This window comes from Corvus moneduloides, chromosome 24 (genome assembly GCF_009650955.1).
Source record: "Corvus moneduloides isolate bCorMon1 chromosome 24, bCorMon1.pri, whole genome shotgun sequence".
NCBI lineage: Eukaryota > Metazoa > Chordata > Aves > Passeriformes > Corvidae > Corvus > Corvus moneduloides.
The window spans coordinates 470,299-497,631 of NC_045499.1; the positions used below are offsets into that span (position 1 = coordinate 470,299).

Genomic DNA, 27,333 nt, shown 5'->3' on the forward strand with positions numbered 1-27,333 from the left:
GGCTATATCTAGGATGGCATCCCCATGGTCATCTATCTTCAAACAACAATCTGATGTATTAAATTTTCCACAAACATCTCCTTCTTTACCCAATAGATAGTCTAAAGCCAACCTATTCTGATGCACCGCAGCTCTTGTTTGGCTTTGATGGCTAGCTAGTAATTCCAATGCCTGACCGGTTTGGTTCATTATTATTTCTACAACTGCTTGGAGTCTTATAATCCAATTCAGCATGTAAATTGGGGTTCGATATCCCCAACTCCCATCTTGTGCCCAGGTGGCTGACCCATATGCTTCAATTATGTGCTCAGCAGGCCATTCCTCGTCTCTCTGTTTTTGAGATCCTCCAATCAATTCTCTTCTATTCCTTTTCAGATCCTCATATAATGCTGTGTGTGTCATTAATTGTTGTCTCCCCTGATGGGAGAGACGTTCAGATTTTTGCCAGGAGGAAAAAGGAGGTGAATGGGACTTCATGCTTCTCAGTCTCCAGATAGGTGTTTATTAATTCTTATCTAAGGAGTACATGCCACTGGCGTGGCCTAGACATAGCACAGAGCAGAGAATGCAGCAAAAAGACAACTTATCAAGATTTCACAGCCTTTTTAAAGGTAAATTACCCCATGAAAACTTAAAACGCAAGATATTTCCACTTTTTTACCAATGTCCAACAAGTTCCTAAATCACGTAGACAGGAACTGCGGAATTCTGTATCCAATCATCCCAGACCACTATTGCTGCAAAATATGGACTTAGTGAAGAAGGAGAAAGAAGCTTTTAACTACAACTTACCCTCCATTTTGAGGTTTTCTACTTTTATCTATTTACTATGCAAATGGACCTAAAAACTCTAAAGTTTTCACCCTGTGATAATCTCACATAGTATTCTATCACCTAATTCACACTACTGTAGATTCAAATTCTTCCCAGAGGCAAGGCAAATTTTCCCATGGACAAAAGCCAAAACCAGTACAGTCCTGGGAGATAAAACTCTTCAAAACAGGCAGAGAAATATTCTCTGCATTCTGGGTTCCGTCACTCATACACTGGTATTCCTAGTTGATCTCTGTCTGGCTCTGGTAAAAGAAAGAATCCTGGGTGTATGATTCCCAGGGTACAACTCCCTTTCCACCGAGAGAGGAGCTTTGCATATGCCCTTTTTCCACATTTACAAAGTAGGCCATCTGGTGCCTTCCAGTAATCAAATTTTTGTTGATTTATATTTTCCCAAAATTTTGATATGTCTGGGATCCCAAAATAAGGATTTTTGTTGGCATTATTGCATTGAAAGAGTTCGATCTTACTGTTCTACTTACAATTCTCTTCCTTTGTTTTTCTCTGAGTCCAATACAGAGCTGGTTTCTCAGGAACGCACCAGGTAAAAGTTCCATTACTGACCTTATATCTCTTATAGGGAGTATTTCCTGCTTTGTAAAGGACATTGTTCCTGGTGTGCCAGAGACACTCCTCTCCTATCACTGTTGAACTCAGTACCCACCCTTCTGGTCTGTTTTCTCCCCTTATCTTTGTCTGATTCCACTTAAGGAGTTCTATTGGGCTCAAGCTACTGCCTTTCCATGGCCATTCCTCTGTCATCAGAGGCCCTCCACAGACCCAACAGTTGGTTACATTAAGCTCCTTACCTGTCCTTTCCCTTATTTCCACAAACAGGTTTTTTCCAAATTTTGAGATATCCTTTTCATTTTCTAATTGTTGTTTGAGTTTCACATACAAGTCTTGAATTTGGGTCGATATAGAGTTAGACTGCTGTGCTAGCTTTGCCTTCTTGTTTACCAGTTGTTCTTTTACTAAGCCTGAGACTTTACTCCCAACAATATACGTGAAACAAATCCATCTTTCCCCTTTTGGACATTTACTTCCCAACCTGCTACAACTTGTTCCTAAATTTTCTACAGTCCAGTACTTTTTCCCATTCTGTATACAGTTTCCTACTTTGGATGGGTTGTAACAGTGACTGTTGACATGGGTATGCGCAACAAAAAAGGAACCTCGGTGTTTTTCCATATACAGCTTTGGGTAACACCCATGGCATGGCTGTGTCGGTATCCCCAGAGGGCAGAGACAAAAAAGGAGTGACAGATAAAGGAATAACAGAGCTCCGATATGGCTGATACCTCCACCCCCCGTGCCTATGGGGTTGCTACCCACAGCAGGGGTATGTGATCTTCTTGGTGGCAGCTACAGTGGTCAATTCGGTCTTGCCCTCTATTTCCTCGTCACTTCCTTTTTGCTAATTTCCAGGCAAATTGCTTTTGACACTTAATTGTAGCTTCCCACCGTTCCTCAGGTATCTCCCATTCAACAGGCACATCCACAAAGCAAGGTTACTATTTCAGCTGTTCTTTGCTCTGCCTGGATTGGGGAATTCTACACTTCATGCAATGAGAGTGTCGTTTTTGTGAACTACTACACCAATATTTATTACACTCTAGACATTTCATTTAACCCAGCTAGCATGTCCAGTATTGGGATGAATCAGACAGGGTATATGGTATGGCACTGTTGGAAGTGACAATTCCTCCTCCTTTTTAAATAAGTCACAGGCTAAGGCCAGAATATGGGAACGCTCTGACTGAAATAGTACTTATCCTCCTGTTTGGAGTGGAAGTATTCCTCCCCAAGGAGGGTATTGGAGGTGTCTCAGGACTTGTCCGGGCAACACTTGAAACCACTGATAAAAGCTTGGCCTTATTTCCCAATCAGGTGTGGTTCTTGGTGTATCCCTTGGATCATTTGGGTTTTCCCAGTGCATTACCACCCAGTTCCCGCTTAAGAGTTAACTTGGTATCACCAGGCTTAGATGTTCTAGTCCACTCCTTGGGTTCTTCCACGGGTCCTTTGATTCTGCTGGCGTGGATCCACCCTTGCTCCTTGGTCCAGATCGCTGCCTCAGTCATCAGTAGCACTTGAAAAGGACCTTCCCATTGTAGAGTTAAAGATTGCTCTTTCCATGTTTTTACTAGTACCCACTCCCCTGGATGGATATTATGGATTTTAAACTCTAAAGGAGTGGTTTGAGGGATTATCCCTTTCAACCGCAAATCTTCAAGGGTCCTTGCAATTGTGTTGACATATCCTTTAACGCTCATTTCCCCTACTTCATAGGTAGCAGTTTCATGTTGGGTAGTCAGAAAGGGTAACCCGAACATCATTTTGTAAGGTGACACTCCCAGGTCTGACCTGGGTTGTGTCCGAACCCTCAATAAAGCCAGAGGTTGGCATTTTACCCACGACATTTGAGTTTCAATTATTAATTTAGTTAAGGTTCTCTTTAAAGTTTGGTTCATCCTCTCTACCTGTCCTGAACTCTGTGGGTGCCATGGGGTATATAGTTCCCACTTTATTCCCAAGGCTTGAGTTAGCTGCTGTAGAACTTTTGATGAAAAGTGTGTCCCTCTATCTGAGTCTATCCTATTAATCATTCCATACCTGAATGAAAAAATGATACCAAAAACCCCTTTAAAGAAGCAAGAGTGATTTGGGAAAAAAAAGAGCAAATAATAAAGGCTAGAAAACAAGGAATACTGCTCAAGCCAAATGATCTGTAAAAAAAGGAAAAGGGAGGGATTGTTACGAATATATTGTGATGTTGGCTGTTCGCATGTTACATAATGTTAGAAAAACTTTACCTAGGTTCTGTAATGTAATGCACGACATAGAATGTCTATTGTTTATGTAGTCAATTTAGAAAAGATAGGCAGAGAAAGTCTTCACATTCCTGGAGTATCTTAGAAGAAGAAAACCAGAAACCAGAGAGAAGAATTTATGGAGAGAGCAGAGACATAGTGGAGCCAAGGAGGAGGATAAGGCTGATGGGATGATACACAGAAACTCCAAAGAATTTATGAATCATGCATGATTGTGCTGAATATGCAGTAAGAGATGTACTTTTAAAGACGATCTTTTGGATGTAGAGGTGTGCCTTTGGCTCTCTGCCAAAGCACCCAGCCGTAATACCCTTTTTGCTATAGTCTCCTAATTGTCCCTTTTATTAAATTTTTAAAAAAATTTTACAAAGAGTGAACCTCGTTTTTCACAGTGACTCCGGTTCAGCCCCAGAGCGGAGCGGCCCGTGCTGCCCCGGGGCGCGCAGGGCTGGGCTGTGGGGCGCGCGGGGGGGAACAGGCAACGGACACACGGACACCGGACACACGGACACCGGACACACGGACACGCGGACAAACGCTCCCAGCGCTTCGGCAGCGGCAGCGGCAGCAGCAAAAGAGCAGCGAGTGGACAAACGCTCTGCGTCCCTTCTCCTGCCCGTGTTCCCCACCCTCTCCCGCTCTCCCCTCAGTGCTCCACCCCCCACCCCCTTCCGCGGCCTCCCTCTCCCCATGCCAGGGCGGGCCATGCCCCCGGCCCGCCCCCGGCCCCGGGCGGGGCTGCGCCCTCCCCGCCCCCGGGCGTCCCGCCGCGGTTTCGCCTCCGCCCGGCTCTCGCCGTACTGGCGGTGGCGCGGCTGGACGGGCATCAGCGCCTGGCTCCTGGGCACCATCGCCAGCCCCTGGCTCCAGCTGGCCCGACTCCGACTCCGACTCCGACTCCGACTCCGACTCCGGCCCCGGCCCCGGCCCGGGTCCCGGCCCCGGCCCCGGCTCCTCCCGGGGCCCGCCGAGGACATAGGCGGCGCGGCCGCTCCCGCCGCCTCGGCTGCGGCTTCTCCGCTCCGAGCTCCGCCGCTCGGCAGCGCGGCCGCCGGCCCCGGGCCGCCGATGTCCCGTTCAAAAGAGGCAACATGTGGGGATGCCCGGCCCGCGGCAGTTGAGGGGCGTTCGGGGGCTGCTCCTGGCCCCGGGCCGAGCGCTGACGGCCGCGTCTCGCCGGCAGGGAAGGCGCAGCAGGGCCTGAAGGAGCGGTACCGGCTGGGTTCGCTGCTGGGGCGCGGCGGCTTCAGCAGCGTCTTCGCGGCGACGCGGCTCTCGGACGGCGCCCCGGTGAGTGGCGGGGCCGGCGGCGGGCTCAGGAGGAGGGGGGCGGAGGAGGAGGAGGAAAGCGGAGGAGAAGGACGATGGGGCTCGGCAGGGTGGGTGGCGAGCTCAGCCTGCTGCTCCCCTTGGCTTGCAGGTGGCCATCAAACGTGTGCCGCGGAGCCGCATCCGTCACTGGGGCTAGCTGGTGAGTGATCGGGGGGCCCAGCGGGAGAAGCCGGGGTGTGACGGGCAGGGGGGATAAGCCGGGGCCCGGCAGGGTGGAAGCCACCAGGAAGCTTCGAGGGAGAGCGGGCGTGAGGCCAGCGGAGGGCGCAGAGCATCCCGGGCTGGGTGAGGGCTTCCCGAGGCCTGGCACGGCATCAGCCCCGCTGACGGCATCGTGCTCCTCCCGCAGCCCGACGGCACCAGCGCACCACTCGAGGTCGTGCTGCTGGACAAGGTGTCCACCGGCTTCCCCGGTGTCGTCCAGCTCCTCGAGTGGCTTGAGCTCCCCAACAGTGTGGTGCTGGTGATGGAGCGGCCGGAGCGGTCCCAGGACCTCCTTCACTTCATTCGGGCACGGGGCTTCCTGTGCGAGGAGGTGGCACGGGAGCTGTTCCGCCAGGTCCTGGAGGCCGTGCGGCACTGCACCAGCTGCGGGGTCCTGCACAGGGACCTCAAGCCAGAGAACATCCTGGTTGACCTGGCCACCGAGCAGACCAAGTTGATCGACTTCGGCTGTGGCACCTTCCTGCAAGCCTCAGCCTACACCAGCTTTGCAGGTGAGCCCACGCAGGGGTAGGCTCCCAGTGGCAGCATCTCATGGCCCAACACCTCGTGGCTGAACCTGGCTGTGGCAGCAGGGATTCACCCTTTTGCTGCCTGTCCTGGCAGTTTGAGTCTTCAGCTGAGTTGCTTGTGAGTGGGGGTGGCTGGGGGGCCATCTTCCAGCCCTGCTGGCAGCCTTCGCCAGCCCCTCTGCCCAGGACTGGCGCTGGGGCAGCCAGCGCGACAAAAACACCCGGGGTGGGCGTAGCAGAGAGGGGGGGCCAGAACCTGTGTGGCAGCTGGTTTGGTGTGCAGGTGAGAAAGGGCTTGGACTGCTCCACTCACCTTGTTTGCCTTGGCTTAAGAACGTTTTCTGGGGCAATGCAGGCAGGGAGGACGAAGGCATGGTTTTTCCCCAGCACGGAGTTGGTTTTCCCTTTGCATGGAATGCTCAGGCCTTTTTCAATGCTTCCGCTGCCTTCTTGCAACACCAGTGGCTTCTTTTCCAACCTCCAGTTTGTACACAAGTCACAGGTGCTGGTCACAGGGAAGCGGGTCATGCCGTGTGCCACTGGTGCGGCCCCCGCGTGCCCAGGGATGCTGGGGTGAGGCTCTGGGAGCAGGCAGCATCCCCCTGAAGAACTCCATCTCTATTCCATAGGAACACCGTCCTACAGCCCCCCAGAATGGACGCACTTCAGCTGGTACCACGGTGAGGCAGCGACCGTCTGGTCCCTGGGCATCGTGCTGCACCAGATGGTCTGCGGGGAGCACCCTTTCAAGAGGGGCTGGAACATCAGCTGGGGCCGGCTCCCGCTCCCACAACGGCTCTCTCAAGGTGGATCCTCATCTCTGCGGCACGGGGGCAATAGCAGTGCTGGGAGACAGCAGCGGGCTCAGGAGCATGCCACACTGGCAGCTCTGAGGAGGTGGCACATGTCCTGCTCTCCTGCTCTCCTCCAAAAGAAAGAATTGATGGGAAAGTTTAGGCACAGCCCTGAGCACACGCAGCACGGCCTGGGCATGGCAAGAGTGGGGCAAAGCGGACAGGAGCCTTCTGCAACTGACTGGTGCTTTCTGCTTTCTCTGCCCAGAGTGCCAGGATGTGATAAGGGGGTGTTTATCCCTGCACTCCTTGGAAAGGCCCTCCTTAGAAGACCTGTTGTGTGATCCTTGGATGCAGGATATTCACGTGCTATAGGAGAAGGGAGAGAGCCACATGTAGGCTTTGATCCAGGGAGCTGATAAGTTCCAGCTGCACACGTGCCTTGGCAAGAAGAAGCAAAGGACCGCAGGCTTGTTTGCCCTGCCTTTACCACTGCGCAGGGCTCCTCAGCTGGGCACGCGCAGCCCTGCTGCTGGAGCTGAGCTGCTCTTCCCAGCACTGGTGGCCCCCATGCCAGCTGCTTTTGCTTGTCCTGCTTCACTGACAGCCGGGGCCCTGGGCAGATCACTGACAGCCTGCTCCAGCCCCAGGGAAGAAGGAGCCCCTGGAGAAGCTGTGCCAGCTGGGGCTGCTGCTGCTGGAGACATGGAGGACGACATCAAGGATGACAAGCTCTTCCTCCACCTGGCCAGCGGCAGCTGAAGATGATGGGCTTCTATTCGGGCACCTTCCTCAAAGCCAGGCTCCACAGCGAATTTGCAGATGAGTCCACATGCAGGGGGATGCTCCCAGATTTGGGCATTGCACAGCCTGGCTGGGAAGCAAAGGTTCCCCCCTTTGCTGGGGCGGATGCAACTAATTCTTCAGTCGGCTGCCAAGCTGCTTTTCAGCACAGCTGGCAGGATGGGCTGGGGTGGTTCCGAAATGGGAGTTGGCTCCTGGCCCTGCCAACAGCCCCTAGCACCCAGCGTGCCGCAGGCTGGGGCTAGGGCAGCCAGCCCGACACAAACAAAGCCCCATGGTGAGCAGAGGTGGGACTCCAGAAGTTGTGCAGGGGCTGCTTTGCCTTGCAGGCAAAGAGGGGCTTGGGCTGCTCCACTGCCCTTGTTGGCTTTGGGCTCAACATGACTTTTGGGGGCAGTGCAGGGGGAAGGGGAGAAAGCATGGGCTTCCCTGGCCCGTGGGTGGGTTATTCCTCAGCATGTAGGGCTTGGGCCTCCCTCAAGCCCCTGATGGAGAGAAGATTTTTTACCTTTTTCCTTGTTTCCCCTTTTTGTCTGTAATCTCTTTTCATTGATGTGTTGTTTGTTTTGTTAAAGGAAGCATTCTAGGTGCTGTCGGGTCCGGATGGGGAAGCGCTTGGGAGCAGCTGCGGCGTGGGTGGGACGTGCCCTTGGAGAAGGCTGAGGACAGCGTTTGGGAGCAGCTTTTCTTCTGGCAGCGGGAGGCGTGAGGTGGGTGCCCGTCCTCTTGGCACGGCTGGGATAAGGGCTTTTGGGAGACAGCAGCGAGCACAGTAGCATCCCGCTCTGGGCAGCTGCTGAGGAGGTGGATGTGCCATGGCTAGCTGCAGGCTGGGCACATGTCCTGCCCTCCTGCTCTGCTCCCAAAGGCAGCAATGCTGGGCAGCTTTGGGCCCAGCTCTGAGCACGGCCAGCACGGCCTGGGCACTGCGGGCAGCTGGGACAAGGGGACAGGAGGCTTCAGCTGACGGGCGGGTTCTGCTTTGTCTCCTTGCAGCCCGGCTCTGTGGATGCTGAGGCTGCTCTGGGCTCCGCCGGGGCTCTGCTGCAGCTCGGCCCTGGGCCGCAAGAAGCCAAAGAAGAAACGCCGTGACCTGCAGCAGAGACGTGCTTGAGCAGCTCGGCAGTGCAGCTCAAGTTTGCAGAGCGTGCACCTCCAGGGGAACACATGCCACCCCCCAAAAAATAAACTTGTTCAATAGCTTGTGAAATGAAATCAGTCTGAGATGAGCCCAAATGACAGTTTTCAGCTTGCTCAAGCTGCAGCTTAGCCCTTTTCTGAACAGTGCTCTCCCGCACCTGCCTTTTACTTCATGAGTGTTCCCTCTTTTTCCCCAGTGAGTTCCCAGCTCACAGCAGTCTCCATCGCACTGTAGCTTTCCTTGATGGCCCTGGGCTCGAGGAAGAGCGAGCCCCATGTTTAGGGGCTCATGCTGTCACTGGCTGAAGAACAGCAATGTCTCAGAGTTCCGGTGAGATTTGAGTGTCATTCAGAGCTGCTCTCCAGGCCTCAGCTCTGCTCACTGCTGGCTTGCCACTCCCTTTTCCTTGTCCTTCCAGCAGCATGAGCTCTGGGAATCCCCTTGACCCTCGCCAGTCTTCCTAGCCCAGCCACCTGCCTCAGTTAGGCTTAAGCTCGAGCTTCTCTGTCTCCTCTGGCACCCCAGTGCAGTCCCCTCTGTGGGGAGCAGCAGCCCCAGAGCGCAGCACACAGCAGTGCAGGCCGCACCTGGAGCAGCTCCCTGCAGCCATGGCCTGGCTCTTTGTGGCAACCAAATGCTCCCTGTGTGCAGCTGTCCCTGGAGGATGGCCCCAGGGCAGAGCCCAGCCGGGCTCCCACTGCATCCCCTGGAGCCTGGGGCAGTGCTCCCAGAGCTGAGCTTAACGGTGAGCACCCAGAGCTGTGGCTCACAGTCAGTGTTTGCAAGCGTGTTCTCATCTCCTGCAACCTGTGGGCAAAAGGAGCTGTGCGGCCGGGCCAGCACCGCCCCTCTGGGCAGTGACAAGGCTGAAGGTCTTTGCTGTTGCAGAGGAGCCGGCATTGAGCCTTAGCAGGGCCTGGCAGCTGTGGAGCCGGATCTCGCCCGCTGTCCGGGACTCGCTGCCCACCAACCGCCCCCACCTGCCGCACTCCGTTCTGCAGGGACAGAAGGCTCTGGCTCTACCAGGCTTTCCATCGTGTCTGTGTACCCGTGGCTGTGGAACGCACATGGAGAGGGAAAGTGTCAGTCCTGGTGCTTGTGCACTCCTTCCTTCAGATACCAGACACATCTATGTGCAGCCCCTATGTGCACAGATGGATTAAAAGGATAGGCATGGATAGAGATTTCCCACAGAGCTCTAACTTTGGCATAACTCACCTTGTAAGCTGGCGGGCAGGGGATGTTTTTTCCCAGCTCTGTGTCAGTAGGTGTCCAAGAGCTGAAGGGAGCAGCAGCATTTAGAAGATCCTGGCAGGGGACACAAGCAGGCCAGCTGACCCCAATTAGCCAAGGGGATATTCCATACCATATGACTCCAGCTCAGATAGCTGAAGCTAAGGGAGAGAGGAGGAAGGGTGTGGGGGGGCTTTCGTGATTCCTCAACGTTTGCCTCCTGGAGAAACCATTCCCTGTACTGAAGCCCAGCTTGCCGGGAAGCGTCCGAACATTGCTGCTAATGGGAAGTAGAGATTAACTTTTTTCCTTAGTTTATGCACCACAGAATCTTTCTTTCTTTCTTTCTTTTTCTTTCTTTCTTTCTTTTTCTTTCTTTCTTTCTTTTTCTTTCTTTCTTTCTTTCTTTCTCTTTCTTTCTTTCTTTTCTTTCTTTCTTCTTTCCTTCTTTGCTTTCCTGCTTTCTTGCTTTCATTTTTATATCTCTTGCTTTCTGTTTCTATTTCTTGTTGCTTGCTTTTTCTTTCTTTTCTTTTTTCTTGTCCTTTTCCTTTTTCTTGTTGGTTTCACGTTATTCTGTTAACTTCCCAATCATTTTGCTGCCAAAAAGGAAGCCACTCAGTCCATCCCTTAAACACAGCATAGGAATCAGTGTAGATACAGACAGAAGTATTCTGTGCCTCACGTTGGAAAACACTCCAAACAGCTATCAGCTCACCAGCTTGGGCACTGCCTTCCCCCTCTGTGATAATTCCTTCACCTGAGGAGGTGTGGAGGGCTACAGCCTTATATTTCCACACCTTTCCTTCTCTCTTGGCAGAAGCATCCGTAAACCAAGAATTTGCTGACTGTTTGGGGGAAAAAGGAGGGGCTACTTTAATGGCTGAGGCAGGTTTGTCCTGGCTGCTACCCAAGTTTTCAGTTTCTTGGATTGCCAGATCTTTTACAGCTCCTTCAGTTATTGAGAAGACGCTACAATAATGTTCAATCTGACATACCACTTCCTTACTGAGGCCCTCTGGGCCACCCCGTCAGGTGGGGGGTCCCAGTAGAGACTTCCTTAATAACTTTGAAAGGGCCTCTCAAAACAATTGGTTGTTGTCATGCAATCTTCTCCACTTCTAGGAGAGCTAAGCTAACCACAAACAATCCTTTCTCCCAGGTAGTGTACCTTTTTTCAGCATCTTTAAAGCCACGGGAGTAAAAACCAACAGGCTTCGTCAGACCCTCAGGGCCCCGCTGCCATATGTGTACTGACAACCCTGAGGAGGCAAATCCCCATTCCACCTGGAAAGGATCTGTAGGATGAATAGGGCCCAGGGCTTGGTGAACTGTTGCTTCAAAAACCAACAATTGCAGTGCTTCTTCTTGAGAAGCAGTCCATTCCCATTTTACCCCTTTTCTCAACAAGTTACAAAGAGGTCTGGCAATTATGGAAAAATCTGGGATGTGTTTTCTCCAGAACACTTATAATCCTAAAGCATGTTGGAGATCTTTTTTGGATTCAGGCATTTTAATCTGCTCTAAAGAGGTTAGGGTATCAGGTGGGATACATGTCATACCTCCTTTCCACCAAATTCCCCAAATTTTCACTTCATGTGAAGGGTTTTGGATTTTTTCTGAGGGAATTTGCAAATCAAGGCTTTCTAAGTAGGAGATTATTTTCTGTTGGGTATCTCTCACTTCTTCTCTTTCATCTCCTCCCACTAGGATATCATCAATGTATTGATAAACAGCCACATTGTCAGCTTTGGGTACTTTTTCTAACTCTTGGGCTAAAGCGTGATGAGCCCGGGTAGGAGAATGTTTGTACCCTTGGGGAAGCCCAGTGAAAGTGTGTTGCTGTCCTTCCCATGTGAAAGCAAAACGGTCCATATCTTCTGGCTGTAAAGGTATCATAAAAAACATGTCTTTGACATCTATAGGTGCCATGACTGAACGAGCCTTTTCTTGAATCAATGTTATCAATTCTGCCAGATTTGGGACTGCTGCTGTGAGAGGGTCTTGTGTTGGCATTTAGCCTGCAAAAATCTATTGTCAGCCTCCACTTCCCATTAGGCTTTGGCACTGGCCACACCGGAGAATTGAAAGGAGAATGGGTATTAAGTATTACTCCTTGTTCTCGCAGCTCCTGTATCACTGGCTTGATACCCTCTTTGGCACCCAGGGGGAGGGGGTATTGTTTCACATTAGTTACTTTGCTGAACGGTAGGGAGGGTGCAGCTTGGAGCAGTCTGATGTTGAAACGTGGGGTGCCAAAAGACCACAGGAGACCCTATGAGTCCTCCCACTGCCTCCCAGCAAGGGCATTCATCCCTAATAAATTGGTTGGAATATCTCCAATCACTATATGAATAGAGAGTTGGTTTTCCTCTCCAGGCAAAGTGAGCTTGACTAAGGCCACATTCATAGATTCTGTCGCTCCCAAGGCATTTAAAACACAATATCGGTTCTTTGTTGGAACAATTCCACACCTCTGGGCATCTTTCTTTGTCAGCGCAGAAATTTGTGCCCCAGTGTCAATCAGAAAAGTTACAGGTGCCCGTTTAGGGCCTGTAATAGCTGTGATCATTATATCTCCTGTTTTATTTTTAGTGAGCATTCTCAGGTATACCCATGCTCCATCTCTTCACCCACTGACAGGAGACAGGGGGTCTAGTTTCCCTGGTTTTGATCACTGGTGATAATCACTTTGTTGCTTTTGTACTTGAAGACAGAGGAATGCACTGCCTGAGAAGAAAAGGGCAGACAGCCCCGTTTCTTTAGATGTGAAATCACATAGTACATGAAATCATGAAATGCTCCCGAGTTTGGTTTTTTTAACAAAGTGTCCTGTTTTAAAAGTCAAATGTCTGCTAAGGAAGGTGGGAACCTTCCTGGAATGCCAAGAAGACCACTCTCTCCAAATCATTATAACTTCGAAAATTATGGGGCTTAAACAATGCAGGAGAGGAGTAACAGTTCTTTAGTACAGAATATGCACAGAACAAACACAGCACACGCACAGGAGGCTCCCCCGGCCTCGTGTTTGCCCTTTGCTGCAGTTACGGCCACGCCCGGCAGGGGCCGCTGGCGGCTGCGGCGGGCGCGGGGCGGGGCCGGGGGCACTCGCGGCCGGCAGGGGGCGCTCCGCTGCACGCTTGGCCCCTCAGCGGGGCGGGGGCAGCGGCGGCTCGGACACAACGGAGCGAAGGGAGCGATTCCCCGGGCACTCAGGGGACGGCGGACACAGCCCCGGCTCCAGGCGGCACACCGTGCACCGTCTGTGCATTCCCGAGCGGCAAGGAGGCAGGGAAAGCAGGCACATTCGATCACATTGCCGAATTGCAGCGTAGCAAAGTCCCGAAGCCAAATGCACAAAAGCTCCCGCAGCAACCAAGCCCCGATCCGCCAGCAGAAGGGAAGCAGGCAGTTTTACACCGCAGTCACTGAATTCCAGGATTCCCGTAAGTCTCGCGCAGAGCGTACACCTTTTGCACGATGTGCGACTGCCTGGGCAGCCTTTAAAAACACGTGCCCTAAAGCAAAGCCGTCCATCCTCCCCACGGTTTCCCGGCTGCCAAATCCTAAAGATACAGTGACAATCTTTTTGGCGCAAAAGATCATGGGATAGATACCTTATGGTTAGGAATCCCCCCCAAGCTGGTGTCCTTCCAGGGAGTTGGAGAGAGAGGGAAGGTCCTCCCCGAGCCTCCTTTTCTCCAGGCTGAGCCCCCCCATCTCCCTCAGCCGCTTCTCCTCAGACTTGTGCTCCAGAGCCTGCCCCAGCTCAATTCCCTTCTCTGGACACGCTCCAGCACCTCAAAGTCTTTCTTGCAGTGAGGGACCCAAAACTGACCCCACGATTCAAGTGGGGCCTCAGCGGTGCCCAAACCATGGGGACAGTCACTGCCCTGGTCCTGCTGGCCGCACTGTTGCTGACCCAGGCCAGGATGCCAATGTCCTTCTTGGCCACCTGGGCACACCTGGGCTCATGTTCAGCAGCTCTTGGCCAGCACCCCCAGGTCTTTTTCTGCGGGGCCACTGGAAATTGCACAGAACGGTCAATGCAATGTGGGGAGTTCAGTAACAACTCCAGGCAGCCCAGTCTAATTCAGGGACTCTGTGGCCGCTTTGCTAACAAGTCAAGGCGGCCCAGTTCCCTTTAAGGGCTCTGTGGCCGCCTAAAGTAACCAGCCCGTAGCGCTGCAGGGGGATGCTGCGAGCCAAGTGCAGGTGTAAACTATGTCCTTGGACACCAATTCCCACTCTTGCAGAACGTTTGGGTTTCTGCGGTGATCCCTCCTGCCCGGTGGCCGAAGCGCCTTCTGCGCGCCCGCGTTGCCGGCCGTGCTGGCGGCGCAGCCACGAAGGAACGGCCGCTCCGCGCGGGCCCCGCGGCCGCCGCTCCCCAGGGCACGGCCGAGCGCTCCGCGCGCGCAGCGGGACAGGGGGCGGAGCCTGCGTCGCTCGCGCTGCTCGGCCCGCGGGCGGAGCGCGCGCCACCAATGGGGAGCCGCGGGACGGGCGGGGCTGGGCGGGGATTGGCCGGGGCCGCGGGGCGGGGGCGGGGCCCGGAGGGGCCGGTGCCGCTGAGGGGCCGTGGGGGCGGCAGCGCGGGAGCGGCGGCGGCGGGGCGGGCGCGGGGAGCGGGCTGTGCTGGGGGAGTGACCCCCGGCGAGGGACTGACCAGCCCCCGGCGGGGGACTGACAGAGCCCCGGTGAAGGAGTGGCCCCGGGCGTGTGGGTGGGTGCGTTCCTTCCTTGCTGTGGGTGGGATCGGGCCTGGAAGGGAGCCAGCCGTGTGGGCAAAGGGGAGCGGCGAGCCGCCTTCCCCTCACATCGCTTCTGAAAAGAAGCCTGCGGGCTACTAGAGGGAGTGGCCTTCAAATGAGACAGTGGGTATTCGGATGACATATTAAAATTTTTTTTTTGCTGTTGGGGTGGTCAGGCGTTGGCACAGGTTGCCCAGGGAGGTGGTGGTTGCAGAAGGTACGGTCAGGCTCAGTCAATGTCCAGATAATGGATCAGGGTGGCGGCGATGAGGCACGTCAGGCCAGGAAGTCAGTCCGTAGTCCAGATTATAGGATGATGATCTTTACCGTAAGAAGTGTCTGATCAGACCGTAAGAAAGCTGTAGTGCATGTTGCACAGAGAGAATCAGGTGTTGCCAAGTAAGTCATTCTCCATTCCCACTGATTTTTAGCTTGGATAGGATTCTGTCTTGTTTTCTGTGGTGTAAATGACATATATGGAGCAAGGAGTCTGGGCAAAAGCATCCAATTGACAAGGTCCAGTACAGGTAATGTTATAGCAGTAGCAATTTCTCAAAGTAAGAAAGGCAGTTAAGTTTACAGGACTTTATTTCCAGAGGTTTATGAGAATGTGGTGAAACTTGTTTTTTCCTTTTGACTGTATGTGTAAGTAATAAGCCCTATATTATCTGTGCATCTTAAAAGAAATTTCCAGTTAGCAGGAAGTTTAAGGGATTACTTTGATATCATTGCAGTGCTCCAAGCAGTGTCCCACTAATGTCACCCTTGAAAACTGGAATGTGAAGGACCAACAGCTTGCTCATCTTCATGCCTGGGTCACTTTGTTGCATGCATGGCAGTGCTGTTAAATTTGTTTCTTCCACAATTAAAAAAATTTTTTTTTTAAAAATTGGAGGATTGTTGGGGGTATGTATTGGATTAACTTTTGTCCTGATATTTCCTATTTATTGCTACTCTGTGGTCAATATCACCTCTCAAGTTTGAAGATCACCTCTCAAATCTCTGTAGTATGCTGGGAATTTCAAATATAGAAGTGTCAATATTTGCAAAATATTGGGTTAAATAAAATCTAATGGGAAAACACAGCCAAAGCTTCTGATAATTACTTGGAGCAGTAACCAAGTTGTTTGGTTGGATTATTGTAAGAAGAAAAGTTACAAATGCTCCCTTGAAGAGGGCACAAGAGGCTGAGCGACTCACAGACTGCCTTAGATCTGCCTAAGGGAAAGAATCCATGCCAGTGTTGTGGTGTATAACCTTTATGGATTGTCAGCATTCCATTTCCGGATGGAATGGAGTGGGGAGAGGGGAATTGCAATACCTCTGGGAAGGGAGGATGCCTTCCCACCTGGGAAATGGTGTCACAAATGGCATTGCTGAGCTCAGGGCTCCATCTCTGCAGCATAAGGGTGGTTGCAAAGGAATGGGATTGCTCAGTTCCAGTTTCACTCTGACCGTGAGAATGTCAACAGGAGAATGTGCTGTTGCCTCGTGGTGGCAGCCAAACTATTTCCTGCTCTTCCTTACCAGTCTAAGGTTCTGATCATGTGTTAAGCGAGAGCTGCACTGCCTCCGTTGGTTCTATTCAATAATGCAGAGCCTTCACTCAAGGTTAGAAGTGATGTGCAGTTGAAGATAAAACTGTAATAGCATATTTTTTCTGCTTTATTTCATACAGGATAAAGTCTCAATGTGTGTATCAAATCAAAGGCTGGCTTTACTTTTAGATGATGGATACAGATCTATGTTATGGCTACTGGACAGGTAATGAAACTATTTTTTTTAAATTATGCTATCCAAACTTTAAAAGTACATTTTCCATTAAAAATGCAAAAAATTTTTGCCGTCCAAGGAAATGTAAAATACGTGTTTTATCATCTTCCTGTAGTATAAATCAAAACAACAAAAACTATCTACTAAGTACACATTGCACCCGCTACATCTCTATAAAGTAGCCTGGAAAGATTGGAGGATCAGTACAAGAATAAACCAAAGGAAAGGTCTTCTGAGAAGAGGGAGTAAAAACAGGAAACAGATGAGTTCCGAAGGGAAAAATATAAAAGAGAGAAACAATTGCCAATGTTTTTGCAAAAATAAAAAAGGACAAAGATGTGTGGTTACATCTTGTAGCTAGAGGATATTGAGAATTGTATTGTATATTTTAAAATTCTAATCTGGACAGAGACGATGTATAATCCAGGTTATGAACTAATAAGAGTTGTAAGAGTTATGAGGCATAGTCACGATAAGAGTTGTGAGAATGAGCTTCAACAAACTCTGTGTCCACTGTAAAAGAGTTACAGAGGAGATGATGTACTCATAGCTGGCATAGAGCAGTCAAGTTACGAAGCCTTTCTTGTTTAAGCAGGAGATAGAAAAGAGGAGGCCTCCAGTAAGGAACTCCCACAAGCCAGAGGCAGAGCAGCGATTGTCCTGGAGCCGCCAGTTCCCTAACCAAGGTTCCAAGAATGATGTGGCAGTACGAGAGGAGAAGACTTTGGGTGTGGTGCTGGACAAAAACCTCCAGCAGCAAAGGCAGATGTTCCCATCTGCAGGGCACTTAGAGCCCTCAGCAATGGAGAAGGATGAGGATGAATTCCACAGGTTGGATACTCCTGGCAGGAGACATGACCGTACCTGGTACCCCTGTGAGAGCTGCAGGACTGGAGACGGAGGAAGCCCTTTGGACAGGACTCGCTGCTCCCTCCGAGCCACGGCTCTCAGCAGAACCGGCTCATTGCTGAGGATGCACCTGGCCAGGAGGAGCCTTGCAGAGGAACAGGAGGCCAGCTCATTGCAGTAAGGGAATGGCTGACGGATATTTCCCAGCAGCAACTCTCCTGGAGGTGCCAGTTCCAGTCCGTGACTAGCAGGATGCTGTGGCGCTGCCATAGGAGAAGGCCTTTGGCATGGTGCTAGAGAAGATCCTCGAGCAGCAAAGGCAGGTGTTTGCAGCTCCAGGGAATTCCCTGATGTCAGCAGTGGAGGAGCAAGATGAGGAAGATCTGCACACTTGGGATACTTCTGGCAAGACCCTCCATCCCTGCGCAAGCCTCGGTGAGAGCTGCCGGAGCGCAGACGGAGGAAGGCCTTTGGACAGGTGCAAGGTATGAATGATGCACGGTCCCCAGTCGTGGTGTGAGCAGAAACATTTCTTCCAAGCATCTCTAGCTTTTAGAAGAGTTTCACTCCCAGGTTTGAATAGCGTGAGCCTGGCAAGCCAATAGTCTAAATGTTCAGATGTCTGCTACCCAAAACTAGACATGAACAAGTCTCTCCTAGCAACATCAGGCTTTTTCGCTAAGCCAAGTGCTGGAAGGAGAATTTCTTCTGCAAAACTCCTGTGCTTCTGCTGCTTGTTCCATTTTAGAAAGTTTCCTCCATCGGCCCTGCCTTGATTGAATAGTCTTTTCTCTTCTAACTAGAAGCTCCAGGTTCTCTTCTTACAAGTTGTCTTTGTTTTCTTTGCCCCCAGACAGGAGTCCCTGCTCCCCCAGAGCCACGGTGATCTGCAGAAGCAGCTCATGGCTGAGCATGCAGATGGGCAGGAAAGGGCTGGAAGTAAAAATTGGAGCCAGGCCGTGTCCAAGAAGATTTTCCCAGAGAAAAGCATCCCAGCAGCAAGTGTCCTGGAGCTGCCAGGTGCCAGTCCATGACTCCAAGGATGCTGCGGCGCTGCCAAAGGTGAAGAGCCTCAGAGAGCTGCCAGACAAAATCCTGCAGCAGCAAAGGCAGCTGTTGGCAGCTCCAGGGAATTCCCTGATGTCAGCAGTGGAGGAGCAGGATGAGGAAGATCTCCACCCTTACCCCTCCTCCTCTTCCTCCTCCACCACCTACTCCTCGTCCTCGTCCTCATCCTCGTCCTCCTCCCCATCCTCCTCCTCCACCTCGGCCTCCTTGGCCTCTTCATCCTCCTCATCCTCGTTCTCCTCGTCCTCGTTCTCCTCATCCTCCTCGTCCTCGTTCTCCTCGTCCTCGTTCTCGTCATCCTCCTGGTCCTCGTCTTCCTCCTCCTCTTCTTCCTCCTCCTCGTCTTCCTCCTCCTCGTCCTCCTCCTCCTCTTCCTCTTCCTCCTCATCTTCGTCATCATCCTCCTCCTCCTCTTCCTCATCCTCCTCGTCCTCCTGGTCCTCGTCTTCCTCCTCTTCGTCTTCCTCCTCCTCATCCTCCTCCTCCTCTTCCTCGTCCTCCTCATCTTCGTCATCATCCTCCTCCTCCTCTTCCTCCTCCTCCTCGTCCTCCTCCTCCTCGTCCTCCTCCTCCTCTTCCTCCTCGTCCTCCTCCTCCTCGTCCTCCTCCTCCTCGTCCTCCTCCTCCTCGTCCTCCTCCTCATCCTCCTCTCCCTCCTCCTCATCCTCCTCATCCTCCTTATCCTCCTCATCCTCCTCCTCCTCTCCCTCCTCCTCCTTCTTCTATTCCTCGTCCTCCTCCTCGTCCTCCTCCTCCTCATCCTCCTCCTCCTCCTCATCCTCCTCCTCCTCTCCCTCCTCCTCCTTCTTCTATTCCTCGTCCTCCTCCTCTTTCTCCTCCTCCTCATCCTCGTTGTCGTCCTCCTCATCCTCGTTGTCGTCCTTCTCCTCCTCCTCTTCCTCATCCTCCTCATCCTGCTTCTTGTCATCCTCTTCCTCCTCCTCATCCTTCTCCTCGTCCACCTCCTCCTTCTCCTCATCCTCTTCCTCCTCCTCCTTCTCCTCGTCTTCCTCCTCCTCCTCGTCCTCCTCTACCTCGTTCTTCTCCTCCACCTCCTCCACCTCCTCCACCTCCTCCTCTTCCTCCTCTTCCTCCTCTTCCTCCTACTCCTCATCCTCATTGTCCTCCTCGTCCTCCTCATCCTCCTCCTCGTCCTCCTCATCCTCCTCCTCCTCGTCCCCCACCTCCTCCTCGTCCCCCACCTCCACCTCGTCCTTCTCCTCCTCCTCGTCCTCCTCCTCCTCGTCCTCGTAATCCTCGTCCTCCTTGTCCTCATCCTCGTCCTCCACCTCCACCACCTCCTCCTCCTCCTCCTCCTCCTCCTCCTCCTCCTCCTCCTCCTCCTCCTCCTCCTCCTCCTCATTCTCTTCGTCCTCTTCGTCCTCTTCGTCCTCCTTGTCCTCCTCGTCCTCCTCGTCCTCCTTGTCCTCCTTGTCCTCCTTGTCCTCCTCATCCTCCTCGTCCTCATCCTCATCCTCCACCTCCTCCACCTCCTCCTCCTCCTCCTCCTCCTCATTCTCTTTGTCCTCCTCGCCGTCCTCGTCCTCCACCTCCACCTCCTCCTCCTCCTCATCCTCCTCGTCCTCCTCGTCCTCCTCGTGCTCCTCCTGATTCTCCTTGTCCTCCTCGTTGTTCTCGTCATCCTCCTCCTCGTCATCCTCCTCCTCGTCCTCCTCCTCGTCCTCCTCCTCCTCCTCCAACGCCTGTCCCGACTCCTCAACCTCCACCTCCTCCTCCTCGTCCTCCTCGTCTTCGTCGTCGTCCTCCTTCTCCTCCTCCTCCTCCTCATTCTCTTTGTCCTCCTCGTCCTCCTCGTCCTCCTCGTCCTCGTCCTTCTCGTCCTCGTCGTTGTCGTACTCATCCTCCTTGTCCTCCTCCTCGTCCTCCTCCTCCTCCTCGTCCTCCTCGTTGTCGTCGTCCTCCTCCTTCTCCTCCTCCTCCTCCTCATTCTCTTCATCCTCTTCATCCTCGTCCTCCTCCTCGTCCTTGTCCTCCTCCTCGTCCTCCTCCTCGTCCTCCTCCTCGTTCTCCTCCTCCTCCTCCACCTCATCCTCCTCCTCCACCTCGTCCTCCTCCTCCTCCTCCTCCTCCTCCTCCTCCTCCTCCTCCTCCTCCCTCTCCTCCTCCTCCTCCGACTCCTCCTCCAACTCCTCTCCCAGCTCCTCCACCTCCACCTCTTCCTCCTCCTCCTCCTCATCCTCCTTGTCCTCCTCCTCCTCCTCCTCCTTCTCATCCTCCTTGTCCTCCTCGTCCTCGTCCTCCTCCTCCTCCTCCTCTTCCTCCTCCTCGTCCTCCTCCACCACCTCCTCGTCGTCTTCCTTGTCCTCCTCCTCCTCTTCCTTGTCCTCCTCCTCGTCCTCCTCTTCCTCATGCTCCTCCTCCTCCTTCTCCTCCTCCTCCTCCTCATCCTCGTCCGCTTTGTCCTCATTGTCCTCCTCATGGTCATCATTGTGCTCCTCCTCCTCGTCCTCCTCGTCATCCTTGTTGTCCTCCTCCTCCTCCTCCTCCTCCTCTTCCTCCTCCTCCTTCTCCTCCTCCTCCTCCTCGTCCTCTTCCTCCTCCTTCTCCTCTTCCTCTTCCTCCTCCTTCTCCTCCTCCTCATCCTCCTCCTCCTCCTCCTCCTTGTCCTCGTCCTCCTCCTTCTTTTCCTCCTCTTCCTCCTCCTCCTCATCCTTCTCCTTTTCTTCCTCCCCCTCTTCCTCGTCTTCCTTCTCGTCAAAAGAGAAAAATCACCTCAGGTCCCTGATTGGGAGCTCTCTTGGGATCCCAGCTGGGATATAAAGCGCCTAAACCAGAGATGGAAAGACTCTGGGAGATTCCAGGAGGAGTCTCCAGTGGACCTCGGAACAGAGAGCGGTTTGCAATCACAGGGGTAGAAAAGGCAGGATGGGCATTCTGTGGGCGAGCCTCTGGCACCCAGCCACGCTCCCAGCGCTGCCCCCTTTTGCTTTGCCATTTTTCTTGAGTTCTCAGTAAATTTTAAGAACTCATTTCCATATCGGATCTGGGTCGTTTATAACAGTTCCAGGGGCCCCGCAGTGTCGCAGTGCTCCCTGCGCACCCTGAGGCCCCACATCAGCCAGCCCAGGCCATTGCCACGCTCCCAGTCACTCCCAGCATGATCCCAGTGACTCCCAGTCTCTCTCAGCATATCCCGGTTTCCCCCAGCATGCTCCTGGTCACTGCCCCTTTTTCCCAGTTGCTTCCAGCATGATTCCAGAGTGCCCACAGCCACTCCCAGTCACCCTCAGTGATGTCCCAGTTGCTCCCACTATATCCCAGTTGCCCCCAACGTAGTCCAAATTGCCCCCAGCATGCTCCTTGTCACTCCCAGTATGATCCAAATCACCCTCAGTGCAATCCCAGTTACCTCCAGCATGGTTCCAGTTGCTCCCAGTTGCCCCTAGTATAGTCCCAGTCACTGCAAGCATGACCTCAGTGGCCCCCAGCACAGACACAGTCACTCCCAGTTGCTCCCAGTTTCCCCCAGCATGCTCATTCCCAGTCACCCCGGTTGCCCCAGCATGGTTCCAGTTGCCCCCAGCATGATCTCATTCATTCCCAGTATATCCCAGTTGCCTCCAGCACACACCCGTCATTCCCAGTTGCTCCCAGTAGCCCCCAGTAGCCCTCAGTGTGGTCCCAGTGGCTCCCAGTATTTCCATGTCCGTGGTCCCAGTGCTGCTCCCAGCCCTGATCCGTGGGGATGGGAATGTCCCGCTCCCTTCCCGGGGGAGGCTCACACCTGAGCCAGGTGTGCAGGGCAGGACCTTGCCCTGAGCCCAAGCCCTGTCCCCCCTGCAGGATCTGCTTCCCACCGGCCTCTTCCTCCTGCGGCCCCAAGCCCAGCTCGGTGCTGAACGAAGGGCGCTGGGCCGGGGTCATCCCCCGGCGGGGGCTGCGCACCCCCTCTGCCCCCTCCCCAAATTCCCTCCCGGGGCAGCAGGGGCTGGCTCAGGAGCCCTGGGGCTCCTGGGGCTCCGTGCTTCTCCGTGCTTTCCTTCCTAAGGAAAAGAACCGTCCTTCTCATCCAGGCACCCATGGCCAAAACTGAGATTCTACCTCCCAAATTCTGTCTATGCAAGGATTGCTCCCAGACAAAAGCTGCCATGAGAGACAGGTCTGGCTGCCCTCGCCCATGGTGGCCACCTCTCATCATCTTCCAAAACACCTGGACTTTGTGCTTTTCTTTCATGTGGAAAAACCCCATCCTTCTCAGCTGTTGCTATGACCCAGCCCACTGCTGGGCTGGGGCAGCGAGATGCCGATCAGCCCCGGACCCTCCCGTGGATCGAATTTCCCCGGGACACAGACTCGCAGGGTGGGTCGATGGACAGCTCAGAAGCTTAAGCCGCATCCCCCCGGGGCTGCGCCCGGCTCCAAACTGCCTTTCCCTGTTTGGGAGAATTCCCTCTTACTCGGTTGTTCACTGGTTCTTTGTTGTATCTCCCAGTAGTTCTTGTTGAATTGTATCCTCCCCCTGGCTTGTAACTCATTGGTTGTTTTCCCCTTTGCCCGCGGTTTTCAACCCCCCTCTAAAACTGAGGGAAAAGCCTCTCAGTGGGATCCCAGATTAAGATCATTGCCATGTTCTGGTTGCTAAACTTCTGACAATAAACCTGTTGGAAGCCAGACCAGAACCCTCTCTCTCTTCCTTTATCTCCGAACTAACGTGAGCCGATATCATCAGCTCCTGCTGTGTCTCCTCTGCAAAGAAGCCAGCGAGCTCAGCCAGCAGCACTTTTCCTGATGCTGAAGTCGCTTCTGCGACACACAGAAGTAACACAGCTGGACTCTCTCTGACCGAGGGCACGCCAGAGCTCGTGCAGCGAGCACAGAACTGCGTTACTCGACAAGGTGCCCATGGCCAAAACTGGGATTCCACCTCCCAAATTCCCAGTATCCAAGGGCTGCTCCCAGACAAACCTGCCAGGACAGACAGATGTGGCTGGCCTTGGCCTCTGGTGGCCGTGCCTCATCTGGCCCTGAAACCCTGGGGCTCGGTGCTGCCCTTCCTCTGGAGACCACTGTGACCCTGCGTGGCCTCGTGGAACCCAGGGGCCGTTGTGACCCTGCAGGGCTGGTGGCACCAAGGGGACCATTGTGACCCTGTGGCGTTCCATGGAACCAAGGGGCCACTGTGGCACTGCTGGGCCCAAAGAACTGAGGGGCCTTTGTGACCCTGCAGGGCCCACAGAATCAAGGGAACATGGAACAGCTCTGGCTGCCTTGGGCTCCTGGGGCCGCCTGGCAGCTCCGGCTGACCTTGGCATGGCCAGAGCTGCTTCTCACCTGCCCTGGAGCGCTGGGGCTCTGTGCTTTCCTTCCTGTGTGTGTTGGTTTGGCACGGCCTGGTTTTTGGTAGCGGGGGGACCACAGAGGTGGCTTCTGTGAGAAGCTGCTGGAAGCTTCCACCATGTCTGGCAGAGCCGATCCCCAATGGCTCTGAAGATGGACATGGCACTGGCCAAGGCTGGGCCACTGAGAGAGGCTGGGAACACTCTGTGAGATCAGATTTCAGAAGGAAATGAAAACAAAGTGGGACACAGTGTTTTTGTAGTCAGAGAAGTGGAGGAGGGAGAACATGTGAGGGAAACAACAGGGAGACACCAAGGGCAGTGGAGGAGGGGCAGGAGGTGCTCCAGGAGCCAGAGCCGAGATTCCTCTGCAGGCTGTGGTGAGACCATGGTGGAGCAGCTGTGCCCCTGCAGCCCCTGGGGATCCCCAGGGGATGTAGAGATCCACCCGCAGCCCTGGGGATCCCCGGGGGATGCAGAGATCCACCCGCAGCCCCTGGGGATCCCCGGGGGATGCAGAGATCCACCCGCAGCCCCTGGGGATCCCCGGGGGATGCAGAGATCCACCCGCAGCCCTGGGGGAGGTGCCCATGCCGGAGCGGGTGGATGCCTGCAGGAGGCTGGGATCCAGGGGCAGACCCGGTGCAGAGGGGCCCTGCTCCCAGGCTGGAGCAGCCTGGCCTTGAAGAACTGACCCCATGGAAGAGTGACCCACGCCGCAGCAGTTTTGGGGGGGCTGCTGCTCGTCAGACTGGACCCACGTCAGAGACGCTCACGGAGAACTGTCTCCCGTGGGAAGGGACCCCACGGTCTCACAGGGGAACAACTCCTCTCCCTGAGCAGCGGGAGAAGCCACAGGAGATGAACTGACCACAATCCCCATTCCCTGTCTCCTGCACCATCGGTGGGAAGGATGGAGGGGAGGGGGAAGGTGTTTTGAAAGCTCTTCTTTCACTTCTCATTATCCTGCTCTGATTTTGTTATTAATAAATTCACTTGATATCTGTGAGTTGAGCCTCTTTTGCCCAGGACGGTGTTGGATGAGAGATCTCTCCTGGTCCTTGTCTCAACCCATGAACCCTTTGTTATATTTTCTCTCTCCTGTCCAGCTGTGGACAGGAGTGAGAGAGCAGCTTTGGTGGGTGCCTGGAGTCCAGGCAGCATCAGTGCACTACAGACCTGAACAAAAACTCCCTGGGCAATGATTCCCCTGTGACCTAAAGCCCCCACCCCTCACACGACAGCCCCGTCCCACAGAAATGTCAGCCACTGAGCCTCTTGCTCTCCACGGCTTCACTGCTTTGGTGCCCAGTGGTTGCCACGGGGCCACCATGGCCCCTCTGAGCTGGGTTTGGGTGGGGTTTTGGTGGGTCTGCAGTCCCTGTTGTAATGTGGTTGTTCCAGTTCACACACCACGATCTCTGGGCTGGCCACTCTGGGGATTTAAGTCACGTTTAAGCTGCAGCTTTGTCCATTCTATTATTCATGTTCAGGCTGGCAGCTCCAGGACTCGCTGTGATCCACCTGTGACTCACATGCCAGGGCCATAAAATTCTGAAAAACTTCACTGATCAGCCCAGCAATTCCAGCCACTGCTGTCTACTTTTAAATAACACAAATCTGTCAACCCCTCCTGTGCTCACAGGAGTGCCACAGAGCAGGACAGCAGCACAGCAGCCAGAGCTGAGGACTCCCACAAGGACAGAAGGACAGCGTGGAAGGATAAACAGAGCAGCTCTGAAAGCACCGAGTGCTGCTGCTCCCTGGCCCTGCTGCTGTGCTGGGACTCAGCTTCTCTCCCCCTCTGCACACAGGCACTGCCCTGCCAGATCCAGATGAGGTTTCAAAGGAAGCATTTTTGATGAACAAGTTGCTGCTGGATCCTTTATTTTGCTAAAGTGCACAGAGTAGGTGACTCCTCATTTCCATTGTCTCTGGGTAAAATTCGAGGTGTAAGCAGTGAATTTAAATAGGATGAATGATCCCAGTAATGGGATGTCGATGGGCTAAATAAAGTTTCATTGTGCACAACATTATCACAAAATGAAAAAGGAAACCCTGCACACACACAGCCACTACTAAAAACTTGAGCAGACAGGCTGGGCCTGCACTGAGTTACACTGCAGCTGTGGAGAACAAAACCAGCACTTCATTGCTGCTGAAAAAATCCAGTGATCCTTTTCCTCAGGGCATCCCTGAGCTCCTGGTTCCTCAGGCTGTAGATGAGGGGGTTCAGGGCTGGAGGCACCACCGAGTACAGAACTGACAGGGCCACATCCAGGGATGGCGAGGAGATGGAGAGGGGCTTCAGGTGGGCAAACATGGCAGTGCTGAGGAACAGAGAGAGCACGGCCAGGTGAGGGAGGCACGTGGAAAAGGCTTTGTGCCGGCCCTGCTCAGAGGGGATCCTCAGCACGGCCCTGAAGATCTGCACATAGGAGAAAACAATGAACACAAAACAGCCAAAGAGCAAACAGACACTGACAGCGATGAGCCCAATTTCCCTGAGGTGGGATTTGGAGCAGGAGAGCTTGAGGATTTGGGACACTTCACAGAAGAACTGGCCCAGGGCATTGCCCTGGCCCAGGGGCAGGGAAAATGTATTGGCCGTGTGCATGAGAGCGTAGAGAAAGGCACTGGCCCAGGCAGCTGCTGCCATGTGGGCACAAGCTCTGCTGCCCAGGAGGGTCCCGTAGTGCAGGGCTTTGCAGATGGACACGTAGCGGTCGTAGCACATGATGGTGAGGAGGGAAACCTCTACTCCCATAAAGAACACAAACAGAAACCCCTGCACTACGGGACCCTCCTGGGCAGCAGAGCTTGTGCCCACATGGCAGCAGCTGCCTGGGCCAGTGCCTTTCTCTACGCTCTCATGCACACGGCCAATACATTTTCCCTGCCCCTGGGCCAGGGCAATGCCCTGGGCCAGTTCTTCTGTGAAGTGTCCCAAATCCTCAAGCTCTCCTGCTCCAAATCCCACCTCAGGGAAATTGGGCTCATCGCTGTCAGTGTCTGTTTGCTCTTTGGCTGTTTTGTGTTCATTGTTTTCTCCTATGTGCAGATCTTCAGGGCCGTGCTGAGGATCCCCTCTGAGCAGGGCCGGCACAAAGCCTTTTCCACGTGCCTCCCTCACCTGGCCGTGCTCTCTCTGTTCCTCAGCACTGCCATGTTTGCCCACCTGAAGCCCCTCTCCATCTCCTCGCCATCCCTGGATGTGGCCCTGTCAGTTCTGTACTCGGTGGTGCCTCCAGCCCTGAACCCCCTCATCTACAGCCTGAGGAACCAGGAGCTCAGGGATGCCCTGAGGAAAAGGATCACTGGTTGTTTTCAGCAGCAATAAACTCTCCTTCTCCTGCAGAGCTGCTCTGATGTGACTCATTAATGCCCACTCTGTGTCTTGTGTTTGTTGCTGCTGACACAGGTGTTACGCTGCTGTGAATTTGTTCTCACAAAAATCTTTGTCTGTTCCATTTTTAATTTGGTATTTGCCTTTCCAGTGTGACCCAGAGACTGTATAAACGGGGAGCTGCACTACACTATGCGTGTGCTGGAACAAAAGAAAGAGCCCTGTGTTGTCTTGTTTCCCTGGCATCTTTCCTCCCTGACTTCTCTGGAGCTGCAGGGTCGGTGCCTCTGGGCAGAGCTGGAGGAGAAAAGAGTCCCAGCAGGAGAGCACTGCCAGGGAGCCTCAGGACTTCTCCTCCGTGACTCCTCTTCCTTCCCTTCCACACTCCCCTGCAGAGCCCCTGCGTTGGTTTCAGGCCTCAGGGCTCTGTCAGCTCGGTCCCAGCCCTGCTGTGTGACTGCCCAGGGACTGCAGGCAGGGACAGGCCGTGGGCACTGCTGGGACAGAGCTGGGCTCTGCAGCAGCATTTCCGTCATGCGA

General features: G+C 53.8%; 3 protein-coding genes and 1 long non-coding RNA gene across 5 annotated transcripts; 3 read left to right on the forward strand and 1 right to left on the reverse strand.

Moving 5' to 3' along the window:
• The first annotated feature begins 4,358 nt into the window (after positions 1-4,358).
• On the forward strand, positions 4,359-6,935 carry LOC116455524 (serine/threonine-protein kinase pim-1-like). Its single transcript, XM_032133476.1, is given in 5 exon segments — positions 4,359-4,958; positions 5,089-5,139; positions 5,350-5,716; positions 6,364-6,540; positions 6,797-6,935. Coding segments are annotated over 5 exon segments (1,302 nt in total). The 3' UTR covers positions 6,904-6,935.
• A 7,448-nt stretch (positions 6,936-14,383) lies between these two features.
• On the forward strand, positions 14,384-18,249 carry LOC116455497. 2 transcript variants are annotated; one of them, XR_004244404.1, is made up of 4 exons: positions 14,384-14,432; positions 16,139-16,224; positions 16,829-17,567; positions 17,936-18,249. It is a non-coding gene; the product is annotated as an uncharacterized LOC116455497 (long non-coding RNA). The 2 variants fall into 2 exon arrangements; XR_004244403.1 differs by lacking the exon at positions 14,384-14,432 and adding an exon at positions 14,443-14,859.
• Positions 18,250-25,596: 7,347 nt separating this feature from the next.
• Positions 25,597-26,224, reverse strand: LOC116455496 (olfactory receptor 14J1-like). The gene has a single exon (XM_032133435.1). The coding sequence runs from the start codon at positions 26,212-26,214 to the stop codon at positions 25,597-25,599; it is 618 nt and encodes a 205-aa protein (XP_031989326.1). The 5' UTR covers positions 26,215-26,224.
• A 5-nt stretch (positions 26,225-26,229) lies between these two features.
• LOC116455552 (olfactory receptor 14J1-like) lies at positions 26,230-26,970 on the forward strand (the record flags this gene model as incomplete). Its single annotated transcript, XM_032133519.1, has 1 exon — positions 26,230-26,970. A coding segment is annotated over one exon (558 nt), but the record flags the coding sequence as incomplete, so codon positions are not given.
• Between the last annotated feature and the right edge of the window lie 363 nt (positions 26,971-27,333).

Bases quoted from the DNA above. Each gene is read 5' to 3' on its own strand.
- LOC116455496 (XM_032133435.1), bottom strand. From the start codon at position 26,214: ATGGGAGTAGAGGTTTCCCTCCTCACCATCATGTGCTACGACCGCTAC.